The sequence below is a fragment of the Rhincodon typus genome, chromosome 40 (assembly GCF_021869965.1).
Source record: "Rhincodon typus isolate 14 chromosome 40, sRhiTyp1.1, whole genome shotgun sequence".
Classification (NCBI taxonomy): domain Eukaryota; kingdom Metazoa; phylum Chordata; class Chondrichthyes; order Orectolobiformes; family Rhincodontidae; genus Rhincodon; species Rhincodon typus.
This window is the reverse complement of record NC_063371.1, coordinates 357224-376430: the sequence shown is the minus strand read 5'-3', so window position 1 is coordinate 376430 and position 19207 is coordinate 357224. Positions and strand designations below refer to the sequence as shown.

Sequence of the window (19207 nt, the reverse complement as noted above, 5' to 3'; positions counted from 1 at the left end):
AAAGAAACCGTGAAATTTAATTGACGTGCGGAGGAGCGAATGGCGGGCCGAGGTCTCGGTTGCTGTAACCAATCGGCATGGGCTGCTGCAGTTTTTTAAATAAATGGTTGGCAACAAACCAATTTTTCCTAAAAAAAAAGTCAAGACGACCACCGTCCTTGTTTGTTTCTTTTTGTCTATCGTTCACTGGGTGGGTATGAATGATTCTCTGGAAAGTTGTAAATGTTCATGAAGGCGAGGGGGGAGGGGTTTGACGGCACAATTCCGTTTGTTTCCGGCGGATGACGTTAGTAGGCGCTGTCGTGCTGTTGAGGCGAGTCGCAGGTAAAGAAAGAGAGGGAGAGAAAAGGATCGCTTCAGTTCTGATCGTCACTTCATTGTCTACCCACCGCCAAATATCCGACTAGTCTTCAGGCGTTTCGTTCTTGAAATTATTGCGTACGCCACATCATACTTTATCATGGGAGTTGATACTTCAAGAGTGTAGAAGAAAGGCGGGGTGGGGGAGGACGGGTCGGGTGTGGTGGTGATATTGGAACACGAGGCCGTTGTGAAGCGCGGCCGCCATTTTAATCGCGTTCGTTGAGGGGGTCCGTTTGTTTTGTAATGGACGCAGGTGGCGGTTTTTGGCGCTGTTTGGTTCTCGAGTTATTTTCGTTCGACTTTTATTTACTTTTGAAGACGGGAATGGCGGGCGTTTTATCTTTATTTCGATCTTTGTCCGTGGTTGAAGGGAAAAATAACTAAATCTCATCCGTGCTCAGACTCGAGCTTTGATGGTAGCCCGGTTGGCTGAACCGGGGTGCCCCAGCTCGTTCTTTTTGCATTCGCGATGGTTTTCTAGCTGGTGTTTGCCACCCCACCCCCCAGCTTTCCCTCCCGGGCTTGCCACCAGTCCGCTTTCAGAGGTACTCTTGGACTCGGTATTAACTCTAGTTTCTCCATCTAGAGATGGCTCCAGATGTGTTCAGCATGTTTTCTTTTTGTTCCTTGTTCTTTCCCGGAGTGGGCGATGGGGTATCTTCCCTTGCCCTACATGGGTTACACGCGGTCTCTTAGTACCCAGTGTTATCAGGGTTGGTGAAGTTAATGATTTGGGGCAAACGCAATGATTTGAGACTCCCCAACAAATGCACGTCAGAATTCCCGATAAGGTCACGCAGAAAAAGCTACTTGGACCTTTTCCCTCTACCTGGAATCGCAGTTCGGTGTTAGTTGTTGCTTTTGGATCTTGTCACTTTTTGGAAGGCCAGTTGTTTTTCGTTTACTGAGTGAATTTGGCTGTAGATATTAAGATTTTTTTTTTCTCATTCGCTCATGAGATGTGGGCTTCTCTGGTTAGGTCGGCATTTACTGCCCATCCCGAACTATCAATGAACTGAGGGCTATTGCTGTGGGTCTGGAGTAACGTGTATGCCAGACACGAATGACAGGTGTCCTTCCCTAAAGGTGGACCAGATACGTCGATCATCAGATAAACCATGATTTCACGGCCATCGTACAGCATGGAAACGTCCAACCAGGCCATTCTGACGATAGTCTCAAATAAAACTACCCCTGCCTGCGCTTGAGCCATGGTCTGTCCAAGGATTTCTTATTCGTGTACTTATCCAAATGTCTTTTAGACATTGTAAGTGTATCTACATCCACCACTTCCTCTGAAGGTTTATTCCACACAAGAGCCACACTTGTGCGTTTGTAAACAAAAAGACTCGTGTTGTTTTTAAATCTTTCTCCCTTCACCTTAAAAGTATGCCCCCAGTTTTGAACTCCCCTACCCAAGGGAAGAAACATCTGCCATTCACTTTACTTATATCCCTCATGATTTTATATAAGGTTTATAAGGTCACCACTTGACCTCTTACATTCCAGTGGAAAAAACCCTCAATTTCAGATTCTTCATTGAATTCAAATTCCACCATTTGCCCTGGAGGAATTTGATTTGGCTTACAAGAACATTAGATGAGTTTTTGGATTAACAGTCTAGCAGTAATACCACTAGGCCATTGCATTAAGCTTGTGAATTACTACCGTTTACAAGATAAGTTGGTTGTAATGTATTATGTTTGTGGTTGCTAGAAAGTTTTCCTTGTTGATTAGGTGGTAGGATCAAGTGTTGTCAGGGTAGCTTTTTTCCATGTCTTGTGTAAATGCTTTCTCTGAAAATTTTTAAGCGTGCATATTTAAGATTTGTGGTGTGAGCAGATGTTACAACTGAATATTCATGAGTTGAAAAGATAAAATCCTCTTGTATTGCACTCGAGTCTCTTTGTGATTGATCGATTTGTCTTGTTTTCAGGCTTTCTTGTGGAGAGATCTGTGTTACAGACAATTACGATGGATGAAGATTTTGTTGTCCGTGTCCGTGGACTTCCGTGGTCTTGCACTGCTGATGAAGTGTTACGCTTCTTTTCAGGTTTTGTGAATTCATCTGAATGATAAGGCTTTAAGGAAAAGTAGAATTTTGAAGTTGTGAATTAAAAGATGCAAGCCTTACGTTTAGGGAATCAATTTCAGAAGTAGTACAGAATGGCACGAGTCAGTTACAGCTACCTCCTGAATCTGAGAGTCAGGAGTTAATGGATAAACTTGGTTTCTTTTATAAACTTCATGTAATTGTTTTTTCTGAAGTGTGTTAAGCAGTTTTTTTTTGTCTCTAGGCACCGTATTGTTATGTGCCTGAGAAGAACTGTTGTGGCACTATTTGTTCACACTTTAATTGCTGGATTTTTTTTTTTAAACATGTTCTTTATTTTGTTGGGAATATCATTGGAACTGAGATTAATGTTAAACCTGAATTTGTCAAAGGTTGCAGCCATGCCTAGGGAAAACTCTTGTGGTGGAAAATACCATGGAAGCTGCTGTTTTACTAATTTTTTTTTAATATATTGTATATAGCCTCTGTTTGGTTAAGATGTTTTCCTGAATTTCATATTCAGTTTATCAGTGGCTGTCTGTTATCTATTGTTTACTCAAGCAAGGGAGCTCTGCCCTATTCTGTGAATCTGATCCTTTGTTATATTTTGACAGTCCATATTTTTTAATAGAGACTAATGACTTGTCATTTTCATAGCTTGAGTGATCAGCCCCAGTGACTGCATTTAAAATCTATAATGGTGGTGTCATAGAACAATTTATCATCTTTTTAGCGGTTTGGGAATAAGGGATGTTACTTTTTCCACTTTGTTCCGTTTGGTTAATGTCACCGGTCAATGCTCATGCAGTCTTCCCTCGACTGTCATCTTTGTAAATGACTATCGGTTGACACTTTATCAAATCAGTGTTGTTGTGTATGCAAACTGAGCGGAATTTGAACTGGTTCCGATGTCTTGGGTGTCATTGAATTAAATACCCAAATTCAGAACGGAACTAGAGCCTGCCCTGCTGCTTGTCCGTGGTAATTGAAACAGTGTTTGAAAAGTTGAAAATTCGAATCATTTTTGTTTGCCTTCTGCTGGGAGATCAGGAGTCTATGAACATGTACTATATTTGTTTTGGAAGATTTTTGCTGTGTTTTGTAGCGTGAAATATGCAGTTGGAGATGCTGAAGTTAATGATTTGGTTTGCTGGAAACTGACATTTTAAGTTTTGACGTGCATTTAAGACGGTGCCTTGTACCATTTTAACATTTCTGTTCACCAATGCCTTTGCTATTTTTAAATCTTGTCCTGCTTCCCATGCCTCCCACCCCACCCCACGTTACTAATTAGTACAAGAAAAAATCAGTTTGTCATGTGTGCTGCTTTTAGATTGCAAGATATTAAATGGAACTGCTGGAATACACTTCACCTATTTAAGAGAAGGCCGCCCAAGTGGTGAAGCCTTTGTTCAGCTGGAAAGTGAGGAAGATGTAAAACGTGCCCTTGCAAAAGACCGGGAAAGCATGGGCCATCGATACATCGAAGGTGCGTGACATTTCAAACCATCACTCGGTGTGACAGAGGCGTTTGTTTGGTTTTATGTAGCAGGTTTTTGTATCTTGTAGTTTTGGGGTGGGCGGGGGGGAGTGCACAGTTAGAAGAGGAAGAACTGAAAGCAACAGCTTTTTTTTATGTAAGGAGCACTGAGCATTTCACTTCTGGGGGAGTACATTAACTTTTTGAGGATGTTTCTTCATGCATTCCTCTCTTCCACCCTCCTGATTAGCATCAGTTCCAGATTTATGCTTCAAACTGTCATCTTTGTACTGAATTCTACGTAGCTTCCAAGTCTGAAAACTGCTCAATGCTATAGACCTCTGCTTGCATACTTCAAATAATTAGCAAGCCTTTCGCTGCGGAGACTCACATCTTATTCTGGCCCAAGACATAGTGAATGGTGAGAGCTGAAATTTTGCGCGTGAATGCTCTTGCTTTGTAGTGTTTTGCTATTGGTCCTTGTGTTGGAAAGTTTGTTGAGTACGCCATGACTGAAACAGCCATAAACAACTTCAGGCGCTTAATCGAATTAGCTGAAGTTTGTGGTGGGGTATGGTTTTCACTCCTCATGACCGTGTCCTAACATGTGGGCTTTGCAGAGTATATCAATAAGCAAGAGACTGTTAAGGCAATACTCACAAAGTGCTGGAGGAACCCAGTCCTGACTGCATCTCAGGAGACCGAGACAGATAATGTTTTCAGTGTAGCTCCAGGACCCAGTAAAGTGAACTCCACAGATGCTGCCAGACTTCATGAATTAATCCATCCCATTGTGTTTATTTCAGATTTCCTGTATTTTGCTTCTGTTAAACTGTAAGGGTGAACAGGGAACATTATAGGTGTCTAAACTCTCAAAAAAGAGCAGTGGTCTGCTAAACATCTTTCTTGTTAGTAATATTAATGCAGAAAATTTGAGTAGCTGGGACAGTGTTGAAAAATGCAGACAGGTGCAATTTTAATTTTCTTTTGTGAAGTCATCCGTCAGATGTGGTATTCAGAAAATAATATTGCAGTGCATGGCATGGGGAGTGACTTTGTCCATGTTGTCCTCTTTCGGTATTTGACAGACAAACCTGCAACATGTTCGTTTTTGTTAGTGTTTGTAACTTGTGTTTACAGTGTTTGAAACTAAAGCCTCTGAAATGGACTGGGCGCTAAAACATGCTAACCCAAACCAAACTGAGTCCACGAGCGATGGAACAGTGCGCCTCAGGGGCTTGCCCTTTGGCTGCAGTAAAGAGGAAATTTTGCAGTTTTTCACAGGTACATCTTAATTTGTTACTTTCTCCAATACTGGAACCAAGTATTTGGGCTTGTGGGTCTGATGTGGGTAGGGGGCAGTAAGTAATGTCGATTTACTTTATTTAACAATGGATTTGGGAACATTTTGGGTAGCCTGTCCAATGGCTGTTTGTGTTCTGTGTTTGTGTACACAGCTGTTTTATTTCTATTTTCTGTAGATGAAGGGGTGAGATAGCTAAATTGTGATCTTGTGACTTAGTAGAGTGGCACATAGCATTGGGCACAAGGGTTTTTTGTTCCAAAAAATGCTTATTAACAAAAACAGTGGTTAAAATGTTTGTTTTAAAGCTTAGCATCGTGACTTAGAATAAAGGTAACTTTGGTAATTAAGAAATGCCACTGTTTTCAACATCACTGAAGAAAATAGTGTGTTGGTGGGGGTTTTGATTGCAGTTTTGGGCAAGGATCACTAGTTAGCTCCATGGTCCCGGCAAAGCTTGTTGCACCAAGTTACCAAACTAATCTAGTGTTTTAAGATGAACCTTTGGGGTGTAGGTTGCCTTTGCTGACACAAAGCTAGCAAATATTTACTTTGTAACTTTTTTCTAAAAGGTACATTGGGCCTGTGACTTAAAATTAGTCCCTTTTGGTTTTTCCATTTTAATGATGAGAATGGCTTTTTGTTCTAAATAAGATAATCCTTGAGTCCAATCTTGTGAGCCTGTAATATCAAAATTCGTCATCCTTGACAACTTTTTTGAAGGAATAGTTTAGAATCGTGTTCCAGTAACTTCATGTGCAGTTACTAATTGGGAAATGTTAACTGCAGTAATTAACCCATTCAATTGTGAGACCTCGAAATTGGTTTAGAATTTTTCAATTTTTCAATTTTTGTCAATTTGTCAGCTCAAGTTTAGCACTAGTAATATTTCATAATTGTATATAATACTAATATAATAACTTTGGTTTGAGCAGTGGTGCTGGTATTCAAAACTATTCCTTAAGCGTTTTTGTGTACAGTAGAGTTAAATTTTTGGGTTCAGACGATACAGTCATGCTGTAATTTGGCATTTGTTGTGTTGCACCATGGAGTGGTGGATGCAGGCATGTGCTTGCCATTCCAATGGAGTTTCCAAACCCACGTTTTCCAGTGTTGGGATGTATTCACCAGAGGCCGGTCACCTCTTAGATACAGAGGAATTGTGACCTGGATTATTGCGGCTCTAGCCATTGTCTTTATGGCTGTGTTGCCTGCCTGCCTGCCCTCGGCTTCTCATGCTTTAAAGTGGGATTACCCGTAAAAGGGATGAAACCCTAAAATTGGTGTCTCTCCCTTTTCAATTGGGTTGTTTTGTTTCCGTAACAGTTTCTACTGGTATACAAAATGTTAAGATTTTAAGTTGTGCTACTGATGTCTCAGCACTACAATTCACTGCAGTTACTGGCTGTGAAGAATTGATAACTGGACCAGAAGTTTACAGGAATCAGAACAAAATCCCTCGTTATTCATCTAATTAACCTGTACTATAATGTTTCAAAAAAAGTCCCTTACGATGCTTTGTCTTTGATTTTTTTTCAAAAATTGCACGTGCACCTCCAAATGAAGTTAATTTCATGTATGCGTTTACAAGGCTAATTCTCGTGCATGAAGCTTCATGGTGAGCGTTGGCAAGATTTTTGACCACAGTGTGGACCTCTGAGCAAATGCAGTCCTTGTCTCATTAATCCTATCTGAATGGTCAGAGAGAGCAAGTAAGGATACTGGCTGGGATGAGATAAGAATCTGGAGTAGCAGTTTAAAAAAAATACTAGTTTCCCCGGGTTGTGACATTCAGCGACTGTTGGGTTCAGCCTGCTGATGCTTGTGGATCTACCATAGGTTTCCTGTATCAGGAGTTAGGTAGACAATTTAACTTGAATTTGTGTTGCAGTAAATGTCTCTGTCTTGACTAATTAAAAGCAGTAGAAAAGTCAGACTTCATTGGACTAAGTAAAGTTCAGTTTGGTATGATGTAGTCACCTAGCTGTTTGGGACAGCAACTGGTTTGGTACCCTTAAGGTTTCTTCACAGTCAGTAACTTGCAGCGTGTTATATAAATGGACTCTTATATTTTAAGACCATGCTAAATTGGTGTATTGATGCAGAGTTTGCTTGGTGAATGCACAGGCTGCATATTGCTAATTACCTAAAGCAAAAAGGATCCTGATTTGTTTGAGTGTGATACTGGAGCTTATGCTCTTTGCTATTTGTACCGTTTAAACAGTTCTTCGCAACGACTGGATTCCATCACTAAGACCAAGGTTTACGTAGGGAAAAATAGTTGAAGTTGCTGCAGTCAATGTATTCCTTAATTGCATGCTTATTTATGAATTTATAAAATTGTCGTATTAATTGCTTTCTTGATTTATTAAAACCAAAAGTATTGTAGGCTGTTAATCAGAATAATTATGTCAGATGATATTATGGGCAGTTACCAGCCAGCGAGTGACACTGAAAAGGTTCTGTTCAGCCTTCATCAATTTGTATAGACTCTAGACGGAGAGCGAGTGGGACTTTATTCATCTGCTTGCAAATACAGCCCTGAGTTTTGGTGTGAAGTGGATAAAATTGCAATTGGTTTTTCTTCATTAACAAACAGTGAGAGACTCTTAACCTCTCAATTGGAATCGTAAGCTGGGATTTTGTGTCCAGAGACTTTTAATCCTGGTGACACAACTGAATTGAAATGTAGTTACCTGCGTAGTTGTATGTCAACTTTGTTCGCTAATTCGAGTTGCCTAAAACAAGGACAAATTAATCATGCCTTAAAATTAGTTGTACCACTGAAGTTTTAATGTTTGACTGTCATTTTGGTTTCCATTATAGGTGTAAAAGTGAACCAATTTGAATGACCACAGCAACCTGCTGATTATGGTCATGATTAATTATTTCTTAGAATTTAATGCATGTTGCTAACATTGGCTAAAGCAACAATGTTGTCCTGCCCCTCTTTATACAAGCATTGGTTTTAAAAAATATGCAAGCTTAACTGACCTTTGTTTTTGTTTTTTTTGTTGGATCTTTGCTTTATTTAAAGAGCATTCTGCAGCTGTTCGTCTCATTAGTCAATTCTGATATCAGTACTCAATATTGATATGCTGTAGTATGTGCATAAGTAGGAATGTTTCAATTTTTAATATTGTTCCCCTTGTGGGGTATTTGTCCTTGGGTTGAAGGGTTGGAAATCGTGCCAAATGGGATAACATTGCCGGTGGACTACCAGGGGAGAAGCACGGGGGAAGCCTTCGTGCAGTTTGCATCAAAGGAGATAGCTGAAAAAGCACTGGGGAAACACAAGGAAAGAATAGGGCACAGGTGGGGATGGACGGAAGGGTGGCTCATACGTCTTTAAGCCCACTTGTTCAGGTTGCAGAATTCATCTGTTCTTGCAGAGACAATAGTCGAACCTCCCACACACCATTGGAAAACTTGAGTGGGGACTCAACTGATTTTTCAAAACTGTCAAAATGATGTCCTATGCTGCTGGGCCCTCTATATGTGACTTCAAAATTGATTGGCGATAAATGATAAACCAGGGCAGCATTTGCTCTTTAGTCCCAAGTTTGTAAAGATTCATTTTCCAGAGAGGGCCTTGCAGTTAGGATTATCGTGGATGTAAATGTTTAAAATTTGAATTGCTTCAATTTGATTCAATTTTGAAGTAATATGTTCAAACATTTGGATTAATTAAATTACATACCCAAAGTGCAGTTTCAAATTAAACTGTAACATTTACAAAGCAATGTCACAATTGTGGGACATTTTCTCCCCCTACCCCACTTCACTAATTTATCATTTTGTGCTTGAAGCACACAGCATTCCATGCGTTTGTCTTCATCTCACCTAATGGGAAGGTGAAGACTACTAGGTTTGCTGATATTTTAACTATTCTATTTTCCAGTAGAAAAGTATTGCACTGAAATCAGTATTCAGATTCGCGTTCAGAAGCGTCGGTATTAATAGCTAATTGGTGAAATTTGTCCCAAATGCTTGTGTTATATCTCTGATATCTTGCACTAAACTTTGTATTTAAAATGTCTGACTTGATGTCTTGTTTGCACGTAATTTGAAAATTAATCTCGTTGGGAGTTATGGAGAGAACAGTACCAGAGATTACAGTTGCTCAGGTGCAGCGACTGTGTCAATTTTGTGTTTTGTTTTCATTTCAGTGTCCCACCAAACCTTCAACTTCCTTGAGCCTCTGGTATCGGATGGCACTTGGGGGATGGTGGATTCCAGAATTCTGAAACGGATACCAAGATTGCATTGTCTATAGCTGCTCTTCTAGAAAAATGTATTCCTTAATCAAACCTGGAGTTGGAGTTGAGGAACCATATTGATTGCTTTCATAGGATGTATAGTCTGATGATATAATTTCTCTAACCATATGGATCAGCCAAGTGTCTACTTGCAGTCAGGTTTCTGATAGTCATTGGAAACCAGGCGGTCACAGTAATCACTGGAACTTAAAGACGGAACATTCGCTTGACAAATGCAACTTGGTCAAATTATATAACACGTGTTTTGTGTTTTGGCAAACAATTTGCTGTGCTCTTGGGTAGTTTAAAAAATTTCACCACTGCAACTAGATGCAGGTGAATATTCCTTTTTATTGACGTCCAGTTCATGAACGTCCAACTATGAAACAACCTGTAGTTACTTCATGTAACTGGTTCCTATGCTTCAAATTTTGCCACAGCAAGTCAGACATTTTATATGTAAATGACACATTAATGCGAAAATTAAATAGCTGCTATATTTGACAAATTGACTGTGCCTAGTTTTTTTTTAGATAAAGTAGGCAGATTGCTCTGGTGAAAAGTTAATTAGATGATGCATTTTCAGAGATGTCATGAACTGATCTACAAGCTGAGCATTTTCTGATTCTAAGTGGCTGTTTCAGGGTATCATCCAATTATAATGGATAAGCCTGCCACTTGGGTATTCTTGTTCATTAATAATACTGGGATACACCTGCTGGATGCATATGAAAAGTATGATTTACGTATGAATTAAGTTTGTTGTGTAAATGTGTTTAAAGTTGCCATTTTCGCAAAGCAACTGCCAAAGCATGTTAATGAGCTATGGTGTGAAGCACATTCCTTGTCTTTGAGAGCCAAGCTGTAGGGCTTGACACTTCAGCCTGGTTCCAAAATGAATGGTGGAAACATCTCTCCCATGAATGTGGACACTTTTTTTTTTTTTAAAAAGAGCCAGTTTCTAAATTGCTTATTCCATTCTGGGATATGTGTTCAGGGCAAGTGGCTGAATTTCGTCTTTTTACCAGAGAAATCTGCAATCATGACGTCAGCGTGTTTAGTGATGAACATGAATAGTCAAAGGCAAGATGTAAATATATGAATTGTGGATGTTTAGGTATATTGAAATCTTCAGGAGCAGTAGAGGTGAAGTTCGAGCTTTTCATGATCCACCGAGAAGGTTAATGGGTCAGCGGCCAGGACCCTACGACAGACCAATGGGAGGTGCAAGAAGTGGCTACGGTGGTCCAGGGCCCATGAGAGGAGACATGTTTGATCGAGCACGTAGAGGAGCTGGCTACGGTGGAGGTAGGAGCATGGACAGACTTCTTTCGAGTTTGTGAACACTTGAATGCAAAGACTTCGTACAATGCTTTCAGATGCATGAATTGAACTTGTAATGCACTTCTAACTCAGATCTAAAAGCTTAGGTTGCAAAAATTGAGGGTTTAGAACTCTGGTCTGGTCCATCTTTTGGTTCAAGCCAGCCTGTTTGTTTTCTCCCTAGGTTATGGCAACTTTGATGATTATGGTTATAATGATAACTACGGTTATGGACGTGATGGATATGGACACAATGCCAGAGGTGGTGGAATGATGGATAGAGGTAGGGCAAGGATGTTCCTGGTCCATATGTTTGCTTGAGAGGGGAAGGTAATTGGCTGATATTTCGTTGGCGTTTTTAATATACGGTGTTTACATCACAGCAGAATGTCTTTTACTTCCTGAATTAGACCAATTACAAATTAGTTGTATGCCAAGTGTTTGAACTGATATATTAATGTTGGAAAACTTGTTCATACAGACATATACAGGTGTGTAACTGAACATTATTGCCATCTAGGCATGGGCAGTCGTGGTTATGGTGGAGCAGGCGATGCTGGTCCCCTATTTCAGAATGGTACAGGTCATTATGTACACATGAGGGGATTACCTTTCAGAGCTTCTGAAGGAGATGTTGCTGATGTAAGTGTGACTTCTCAGAAATTGGATTCATAAGTTTTTATTTTGGGGGGGGGGGTGTAAGTAATGGCTTTCAATTATGTTCATTTGAGGTAGGAACGATCTATCTTTGAATATCTTAAAATGCAGTTTAAAAGGAGAGAAGATGCATAACAGTTCTTGTGCTAGCTTTTCATTTGACAAACTAAAGCCCATGTAGTAGAACATATTGTGGGAAGGTGTGAAAATTAGCATTTGGCTCCTGATGTAAATGCTACACAGTACAAAGCTTCACGAAATCATTGCTTTCTCTTGGACCCATAGCACTCATTGCTGAAAAAATTGGATGTTTTGATTTTAGTTTGAGGAAATAACTAAGGAATCTGTTTTTTTTCTTGTGTTAACAACTGTACCGTTATATTCCTTGTAGTTCTTTTCACCGCTGATTCCTGTAAAGATAAATTTTGAATATGGCTCTGATGGTCGACTCACTGGAGAGGCTGATGTCGAGTTTGCTACTCATGAAGATGCAGTTGCTGCTATGTCTAAAGATAAAGCCCACATGCGTAAGTAGTTCAGTGTCATAGTCATACGGCACAGAAACAGACCCTTTGGTTTAACCCGCTCATGCCAACCAGGCTTCCCAAACTAAATTTATCCCATTTCTGCATTTGGCCCATGTCCCTCAAAACCGTTCGTATTTATGTACCTGTACAAACGTCTTCTACACGTTGTAACTGTTACCTGCCTTGACCACTTCATCGGACAGCTCGTTCCAATTATGCACCGCTTTCTGTGTGAATAAGTTACCCCTTGGGTCTCTCTTTAAATCTGTCCACTCTCACCTTAAACCTTTGCTAGTTTTGAACTTCCCCACTCAAGGGAAAAGACATTTGCTCTGCGCCTCGTGATTTTCAGAGCGCCTATAAGGTCACACCTCAAACTGCTACACTCCATGGCGGGGGGGGAAATAATCCCAGCCTGTTTTTGATAACTCAAACCCTCCTGTCCTGGTAAAATCCATTTGTGTTAGAAAGAAACACTAAAAGCTTATGTCAGCAACATAGCTGATATTAAACAGGTATTTAACTTTTTTGATTTTCACATTTACCTGTCAATAAATTAATATTTAAACTTCAGTTTTATACTAAGATGCATCTGGACATGCAAGTCAAAGCTTTCACTGTGACAAATTTCGTAAAAGTAGTCTGGTAAAAACCACAACACAAGCAACTACAACAACATCTAAACTGAAAATCAATTTTATATATAACACTTTTTTTTAAAGTGGAGGTTCCTTTTCAAGGAGACTTCTTTTTGGCTCCCGGTAACATGTTTCATTTGTTACTTTGCCAGGTGGGTAACACCTAATCCCAGAACTGCCTTTGTCTGTGACGCTAAATCTTTCAATGCCTTCCCCCAGCTCCCAAGTTTGAGGAATTATTTTGGCATCTTTTAAATGCTTTGGAATTCTTTCTTCTGTTTCGATGTAGTGGACATGCTTCAGTTTTCTATTCTCTTCACTTTAAGCACAGGGCGGTTTTGTTTCTGACTCCCCAGATGGCTTCAGTGCAATGTTTATTAATTTGTAGGAAAATGATCATATAATGTTAAAATGCTTCCTCTGTCACTATCCCTGTCACAATGGAAACATGTGAACATTGTAACTAAGATTGTTACTATTGATCCCAACTTAATTCATCAAAGTAAATGGTTATTTCGTTGCAGCATTTTTAACTATTTATAACATGACTACAGTCAAGTGTGGATCAATGAAATTGCTCATGCCATTTCACCTTCCTCAGTTGGCTGTCGCAGATTGTACCTTTCCCTTATTAAAATTGGTTGAACTCATTCACCAGAAACATGAATGAGACATTTGAGATTTTGAAGAAATATGTAATTTTTTCCAGTTAAGAACCACAAAAATAAAATGCCAAGTCAACTGCACACTTGTAGGTACCAAATTTAAAAAGGAATACAGGAGCAAAGATTTCAACAATTGCTGTCTAGTCTCCTTAAGGTTTCCTAGGTGTGTACACCTGAGCTCTGTTTTGTATCATAGCTGTATTCCTTCTCAATGAAACATTCACCTTGGTCATAGAGGTGTTGTGTGCCCTTCAGCCCACTGCATCTACGCCAGATGCAAGCAAACACGCAACTATTCTCGTGGCATTTTTCAACACTTGGCCCATAGCCTTTTATGCCTTGGCGTTGCACGTGCTCATCTACCACTCTTAGATGGTGAACTCCAGCTTGCCACTACCCTCTGGGCGAAAATATTTTTCTTTAAAGTTGCCAGTAAACCTTCTGCCGTTTGGCTTAAATCTATGCCCCCAAACATTGATGCTTCCTTCAAGGGGGCGTGTTTCTTGCTGTCCACCCTATCCGTGCCCCTCATTGCTTGATACATTTCAACCATATTCCTTCCCCTTCGTCAGTCTCCTCTGTTCAATTGCTCATTAGACTAAATGAGTTTCAGTTATAATGAGCTTATCAGCTGAGTTCACTCTTGTAATTCACCACTGAGACTGACCTCCAACTGTGTTGTATTTTACTTCTATCCCATAAGTGTTGTGGAAAGACTTAATTTTATGGATATGAGTTAATTGATTTAGTCATCTTCCTTATTTTGAAATCGTTTGCTGATGTCAATGAGTGATGGGAAATTGTGTCCTTACTAACTGCAATTTACTTCTTAGAACACAGATATATTGAATTGTTCCTGGATTCAACTGCCAACATGGGAGCTGGGCCTGGTGGCTATGGAAATCACAGAATGGGTGCAATGGGCATGAGTATGGACCATTATGCAGCAGGTAACTTTCTCAGATTCTGACTGTCTGTTATGGCTGAAGCCACATCTAATATTGTCCTTTTTGTTTACGGTTTGCCTTGTGTCCGTGTTGGCGTACAGCTTTTAGGTGGGGTGTTGTACATGAAATGGTTCGCCATCGTTAGTTCAGCCATGACCATTTCATGCATAGGCCAAAAACTGGAGGGATACTGCTGACCAGATGTATAACCATCCTAAGCAGGCTATAGATAGAAACACTTGAAAACAGGGAATGTTAGTTCCCCGGTGACCATTTTGCTCGTGCTAACAGAATTAAACACTGATCTGGGAGGAACAGGTGGTGGAGGGATGGGTGTTACATGGATTATGCCATGATGAATTATATCATGATTTCATTAGATTGATTAACTGTTTCTCTCTGTCTTCCCTCCCACCACCCCCCCAAAAAAAAGAAATAAAGTTGTTGCCTGAAGTAGTGATGAATTTCCTTTTTTTTGGAGAAAGGTTTTGCGATTGTATTCTCAGATAGAAGCTACCTGTCTGTGATTTCTGATTGCTGGATGCAAGCATTTGCTGTTTGATTTTCATGTAATGGATGCAGGTGGCCACGGTTTAATGAAGATAATCTCTATAGAATTCCTTTTGCTTGGTTTCAGCAGAAATAGCAAAGTGGCATTTTATTAGAATCATGATGTTAGTGTGGGGTGTCACTTCCCCCCAGTACTGTGCTATCAGCTACGCTCCATGATCTGCCCCCTGAAGGGAAGAGGATTTGACCTCCAGCCTCCGTGCAAATAGTTCTGTGCAATATTGATGCCTAGTGATTTGAGTGCTTGACTGCTGAATGTCGACAAATTATAGTGCTTCAGTCGGAGTGTGGCTGTTATTGGTTCATTATGGGGGAAGAGCGATAAATGAAAGTGTGCATTTTCTGTTGGTCCACAGGCACTCAAGGAGGCTATGGTCATAACAGCCAGGGTATGGGAAATAGCTACGGTAATATGGGCAATAGCTATGGTGGATATGGAAATCCTGGAAATGCACGTGGATTTGGTAAGTGCAGCTTTGTATGTTACAAAAACTTTGGTCCCTACGTGTGGATGAGATGCTTTATTTGGGAAATTTAAAAGTTTTGGCGGCATTTATCACGCTTGTCCTGTTAATAGGTAACTTTGTGTGTGAAATGAATAATTGGTGACAGTTTATCTCGGAGGTTAATTCTTTGTTTTACACAAATGTAAGACACCAGCTGAATGTAATATTGGCACTTGGAAGTTTGTTAATACAAAATGAAGGAGGTAGTTCTAAAAAGTTGTTTTTTTTTCCTCCTAATTGCAGGTTATGGTGGTATGGGAGGAGGTGGATATTCGAGCAATCCAAATCAGCACATGGGAATGGGCAATCTAGACACAAGCATGGCTGGATGGAGAATGTAAACTTAAAATTATGCTCATCAGGCCATGAGCCAGAAGCTTCAAGAACCCAAACTCTTGCCACAATTTCATAATGGATGACCAATGCAGCAGTGTTGCTGTTTGTTTTCTTCAAAACCAAAAGCAGTAATATTTTTACTAATAGAGCTACTTTGCAATTCTTTTTATTTTTTTACATGTTTTGGTGTAAAGCCCATGTTTGCCCAGGCTTGGGTAACATTGTTTGAAGCTTCGGGTGTTAGACCTGATGGAGAGTTAAAACTTCTTTTGATAATTTTGGACTTGAATGAATGTGGCAAATCAAAGTAAACATCTGGTTCAAAGCCTTCTTTTGATGAATTCTTACATTATTATTTTAACTAAACTAAATCTAACATTGGATCATCTTTTAAAACATTCTCAGATGAGCAAGTTGTGTGATTGTGAATATTTTTTTTACTTCGGTGGTACCATTTAAAAATGAAACTGGGAGAGATTTAGTTAACCAGAGGACCACCACAAAATTTCCACACTTTGTTCAATTTGAGGTTGAATGTCACATGTAGAAATGTGCGGTTATGGACATCTGGTAGAACATCTTTCAGTTATGTCTTCATAAACCATTGTCCCATTACTTGCTGATTAGACACAACTGCAAATACTGTTCCAAGTTCAAATTTTGCATCTTTTTGTTGTTGTGTTCACTTCTATGGACCCCTCAAGCTAACTTTTTAACAGCTAACTGTGAGGTTCTCAGTTGGCATATTTTCCTGTTATGACTTGTGGAATGCAGATTAAAAATGAAGAAGCGGATACAGGGTGTTTAAAACGGTGTTGAGCTGTCAGTTCCTCCAGCTTGTATTCTTGAGTGTTGGTATTGGAAATCCAAGCAAACATGTTTTCTTCGGCAGTTAGTTTTTTTTAAAAGTATGTCTGGTTCACATCGTTTTTAACCTTGATTCTTAATTTTTTGACTGTTAGCAATGTAGTTTTAAAAATGAGAAGAATACCTGCGTTCCATGCTGAAAGGTGGTGTTTTGGTTACCATGCTTTGTTCAGTGGGACATATTGACCTTGACACTTGAATGTGCAGCTTCTGAAACCTGTACTTTTTTCAACATATGTGAAAGATGACTTACTGTACATTTCTAATGGTGAATATAATAAAGTGTAATTTCAGAAAAATGTGAACAGGACAAGCTTTATTCAGGGCTTTAAAGGGTAAGATTGCTCATGTGGGGCCTTAGTTAGTCCCTGAACTTGTGTACACGATTGTCAACTTCACATTTGTGCAATAGATCTTGCCTGGAGAAGCGAGGGTGATGCTGTTGGTTTTATTTACAGGTGTGAATTGCACAAGGTTACTATAAATAGCACATTAGTATACACGATATTTTTCATGAAGGGCTGAATGAATATAGGTGAGAAAAGGTGTAAAATAACTAGGGGGAATAAATTCAAGGTCACATGGAGAAACATTTCACAATTTTGAAACATGTCACAAATTTGAAATGCACTGCGTTTTTAGATGGTACATAAGAATTACTAGTTTTTTTTTTGATAGATGTTGTCACAACTGGGTGAGATCTAGTGTACTGGGTCACATCGGATTGCTTGTGTAATATTGGTGCACGTGCAGTGGGCTGACTGACTGTCTGTGTTGAACTCCCTAAATTGCTCTTTACTGCAGGTCTTGGCGAGATTGTCAAATGATAATTAAGAGAATGGACTTCAAACCTCTGGTTTGTAGTTTGCCCAGTGATACAGTCAGCATTCTGAACATGACCACAACAGAGATGGTTTCCTTTTTTGTGTTATGGTCTGTACGGTCATTCAGTCTTCCAATCTGTTCTTAGATTTTGAGACAGATCCTGTCCATTTTCTTCAGTGATTGGCTGAGTTGCTTGATGGTGCATTCCTTTTGAAGAACCATCAAATTTCTGAAATTATGAATCAGTCATTGGCTTGTGGCCCATGAACGCTGCGATGCTTGAGTTTCTACTCGTAACTATATAAATGGAGAAGAACTATGACAAAAGTAAATGGCTGGAGGAACTGCACAAGTCTGGCAGCACCTGTGCAGACTATATTGAGTTAACATCTTGTTCAGTAACTCCTCTTCAGAACTGACACATCTGCAGTATTTTGTTGTAATAGAAAAATAATTGATCTTGGGAATCCTTCTTGTGACTTGCATCCTTCTTAAACTACTATCTCATTTGTTGCCTTTTTTTTGTTCTCCCTTGCCAAAACATTTTATCCATGGTACCTTGGCAATGGCTTATGGTAAAGACATGTTGTCTTTCAGTGTTGCGATTAACCTGCTGAGAATTCAAACACCAGAGGTAAGATAGCAAACAACAGATTTGGTGAAGGCAAATGCTATCAAATGAATAGTTTGCATGCAACAGTGAGATGTCCCAGATAATATGCTGGCTTGTCAGTCCTTGGTATATTCACCCAAGGAATACTGGTGATCCTTGAGGTAATGACTGTAAAAATGTCAAGATTTGAAGCCTGAAATGTACTCACTTTGGGCTGAGCCTCAAAAGATTGATCTTATGAATCACTGATTTGAAAGTTCACGTAATAGAAAAGGGATCAATTATCCTAGAGGTTTTAATCTTTGTTTACTCTCTTAGGTGCTAAAGGATGCTCTGGCTTTTGCCTTCATTGCATTGTGTGCTAACGTAACTAAAGAAGCCTCCCATTAGCTGATAACTAGTTTTTGTCTAATATTTCAAACCATCTGGGCCAGATCTTGACTCTGAAATTACCCTATCTCCTTTGAAGTATTTTGACCTTCGTTCCTGGTCCTTCATTTCATAATTGCTCTGTGATGGACTACTTGAACTGCTTGGTATACTTCTGTACTTCCTGAAGATTTCCTGTTAAATCACTCGTTGTGTGCACTTAGTGCTAGATCATTCTGAACAGCAGTGTTTCCTCTTTTGGGCTGGAAAAACATTGACCAAGAAGTACCTTACATGTCACTGTTCTCATTATTAATACCATCCTTTGTCCTTGCTGTTTCTGAAGTACTGTGTAGCCAGGGATTCAAAATCTTTATGTCCAGTTCAATCAAGTCTATTGTCAGTGTATCATTGTCACGGACTGGTTTTAACCTCGGAGATCGTAGAATAGAATCCCCACAGTGTGAAAACAGGCCCTTCGGCCCATCAAGTCCACACCGAACCTTGGAGCATCCCACCCAGACCTATTCCTCTATAACCCACCTAATCCACACATCCCTGAAATCTACGGGCAATTTAGCATAGCCAATCCACCTAACCTGCACATGTTTGGACTGTGGGAGGAAAATAAAGCACCCAGAGGAAATCCATGCAGACACAGGGAGAATGTGCAAACTCCACACACAGTCACCGAGGGCGGAATCAAACCGGGGTCTCTGGTGCTGTGAGGCAGCAGTGCTAACCACTGAGCCACCGTGCTGCTTCAAACTAGTATGTTTAGACAGGGGATATGTGTGACTGTCTCCTGCCTAATTCCCTCTGTGTTCTGTAATCCTCTTCCCACCTTTGCACAAGGATGACCCCTTTGAAGAAAGCTTTGCCAAATTAGATTACCGAGCTATGGGG

The 19207-nt window shown here is 39.9% G+C and overlaps 1 protein-coding gene and 1 long non-coding RNA gene across 6 annotated transcripts in view; one reads left to right on the top strand and one right to left on the bottom strand.

Moving 5' to 3' along the window:
* Window positions 1–240: 240 nt before the first annotated feature.
* On the top strand, window positions 241–16799 carry LOC109927968 (heterogeneous nuclear ribonucleoprotein H3-like). 5 transcript variants are annotated; one of them, XM_020527978.2, is made up of 12 exons: window positions 241–324; window positions 2300–2416; window positions 3750–3905; window positions 5037–5180; window positions 8376–8514; window positions 10576–10766; window positions 10966–11064; window positions 11263–11423; window positions 11830–11965; window positions 14102–14218; window positions 15142–15249; window positions 15535–16799. In XM_020527978.2, the coding sequence occupies exons 1-12, from the start codon at window positions 282–284 to the stop codon at window positions 15630–15632; spliced, it is 1509 nt and encodes a 502-aa protein (XP_020383567.1). In that variant the 5' UTR covers window positions 241–281; the 3' UTR covers window positions 15633–16799. The 5 variants fall into 5 exon arrangements, with proteins under 5 accessions (XP_020383567.1, XP_020383569.1, XP_020383570.1 ...); XM_020527980.2 differs by having other exon boundaries at window positions 242–324; window positions 11302–11423; XM_020527981.2 differs by having other exon boundaries at window positions 286–438.
* LOC125487339 overlaps window positions 16796–19207 on the bottom strand; it is a 6065-nt gene continuing 3653 nt past the window's right edge. The window contains exon 2 of the long non-coding RNA XR_007265830.1: window positions 16796–17932. This is a non-coding gene — a long non-coding RNA (uncharacterized LOC125487339). The remainder of the gene's footprint in view (window positions 17933–19207) is intronic.

Coding starts and splice junctions, on each gene's coding strand:
- LOC109927968 (XM_020527978.2), top strand. CDS start 282: ATGACGTTAGTAGGCGCTGTCGTGCTGTTGAGGCGAGTCGCAG. Junction 2,417..3,749: donor AGTGTTACGCTTCTTTTCAG/GTTTTGTGAATT, acceptor TGCTGCTTTTAG/ATTGCAAGATATTAAATGGA. Junction 3,906..5,036: donor GGGCCATCGATACATCGAAG/GTGCGTGACATT, acceptor TTGTGTTTACAG/TGTTTGAAACTAAAGCCTCT.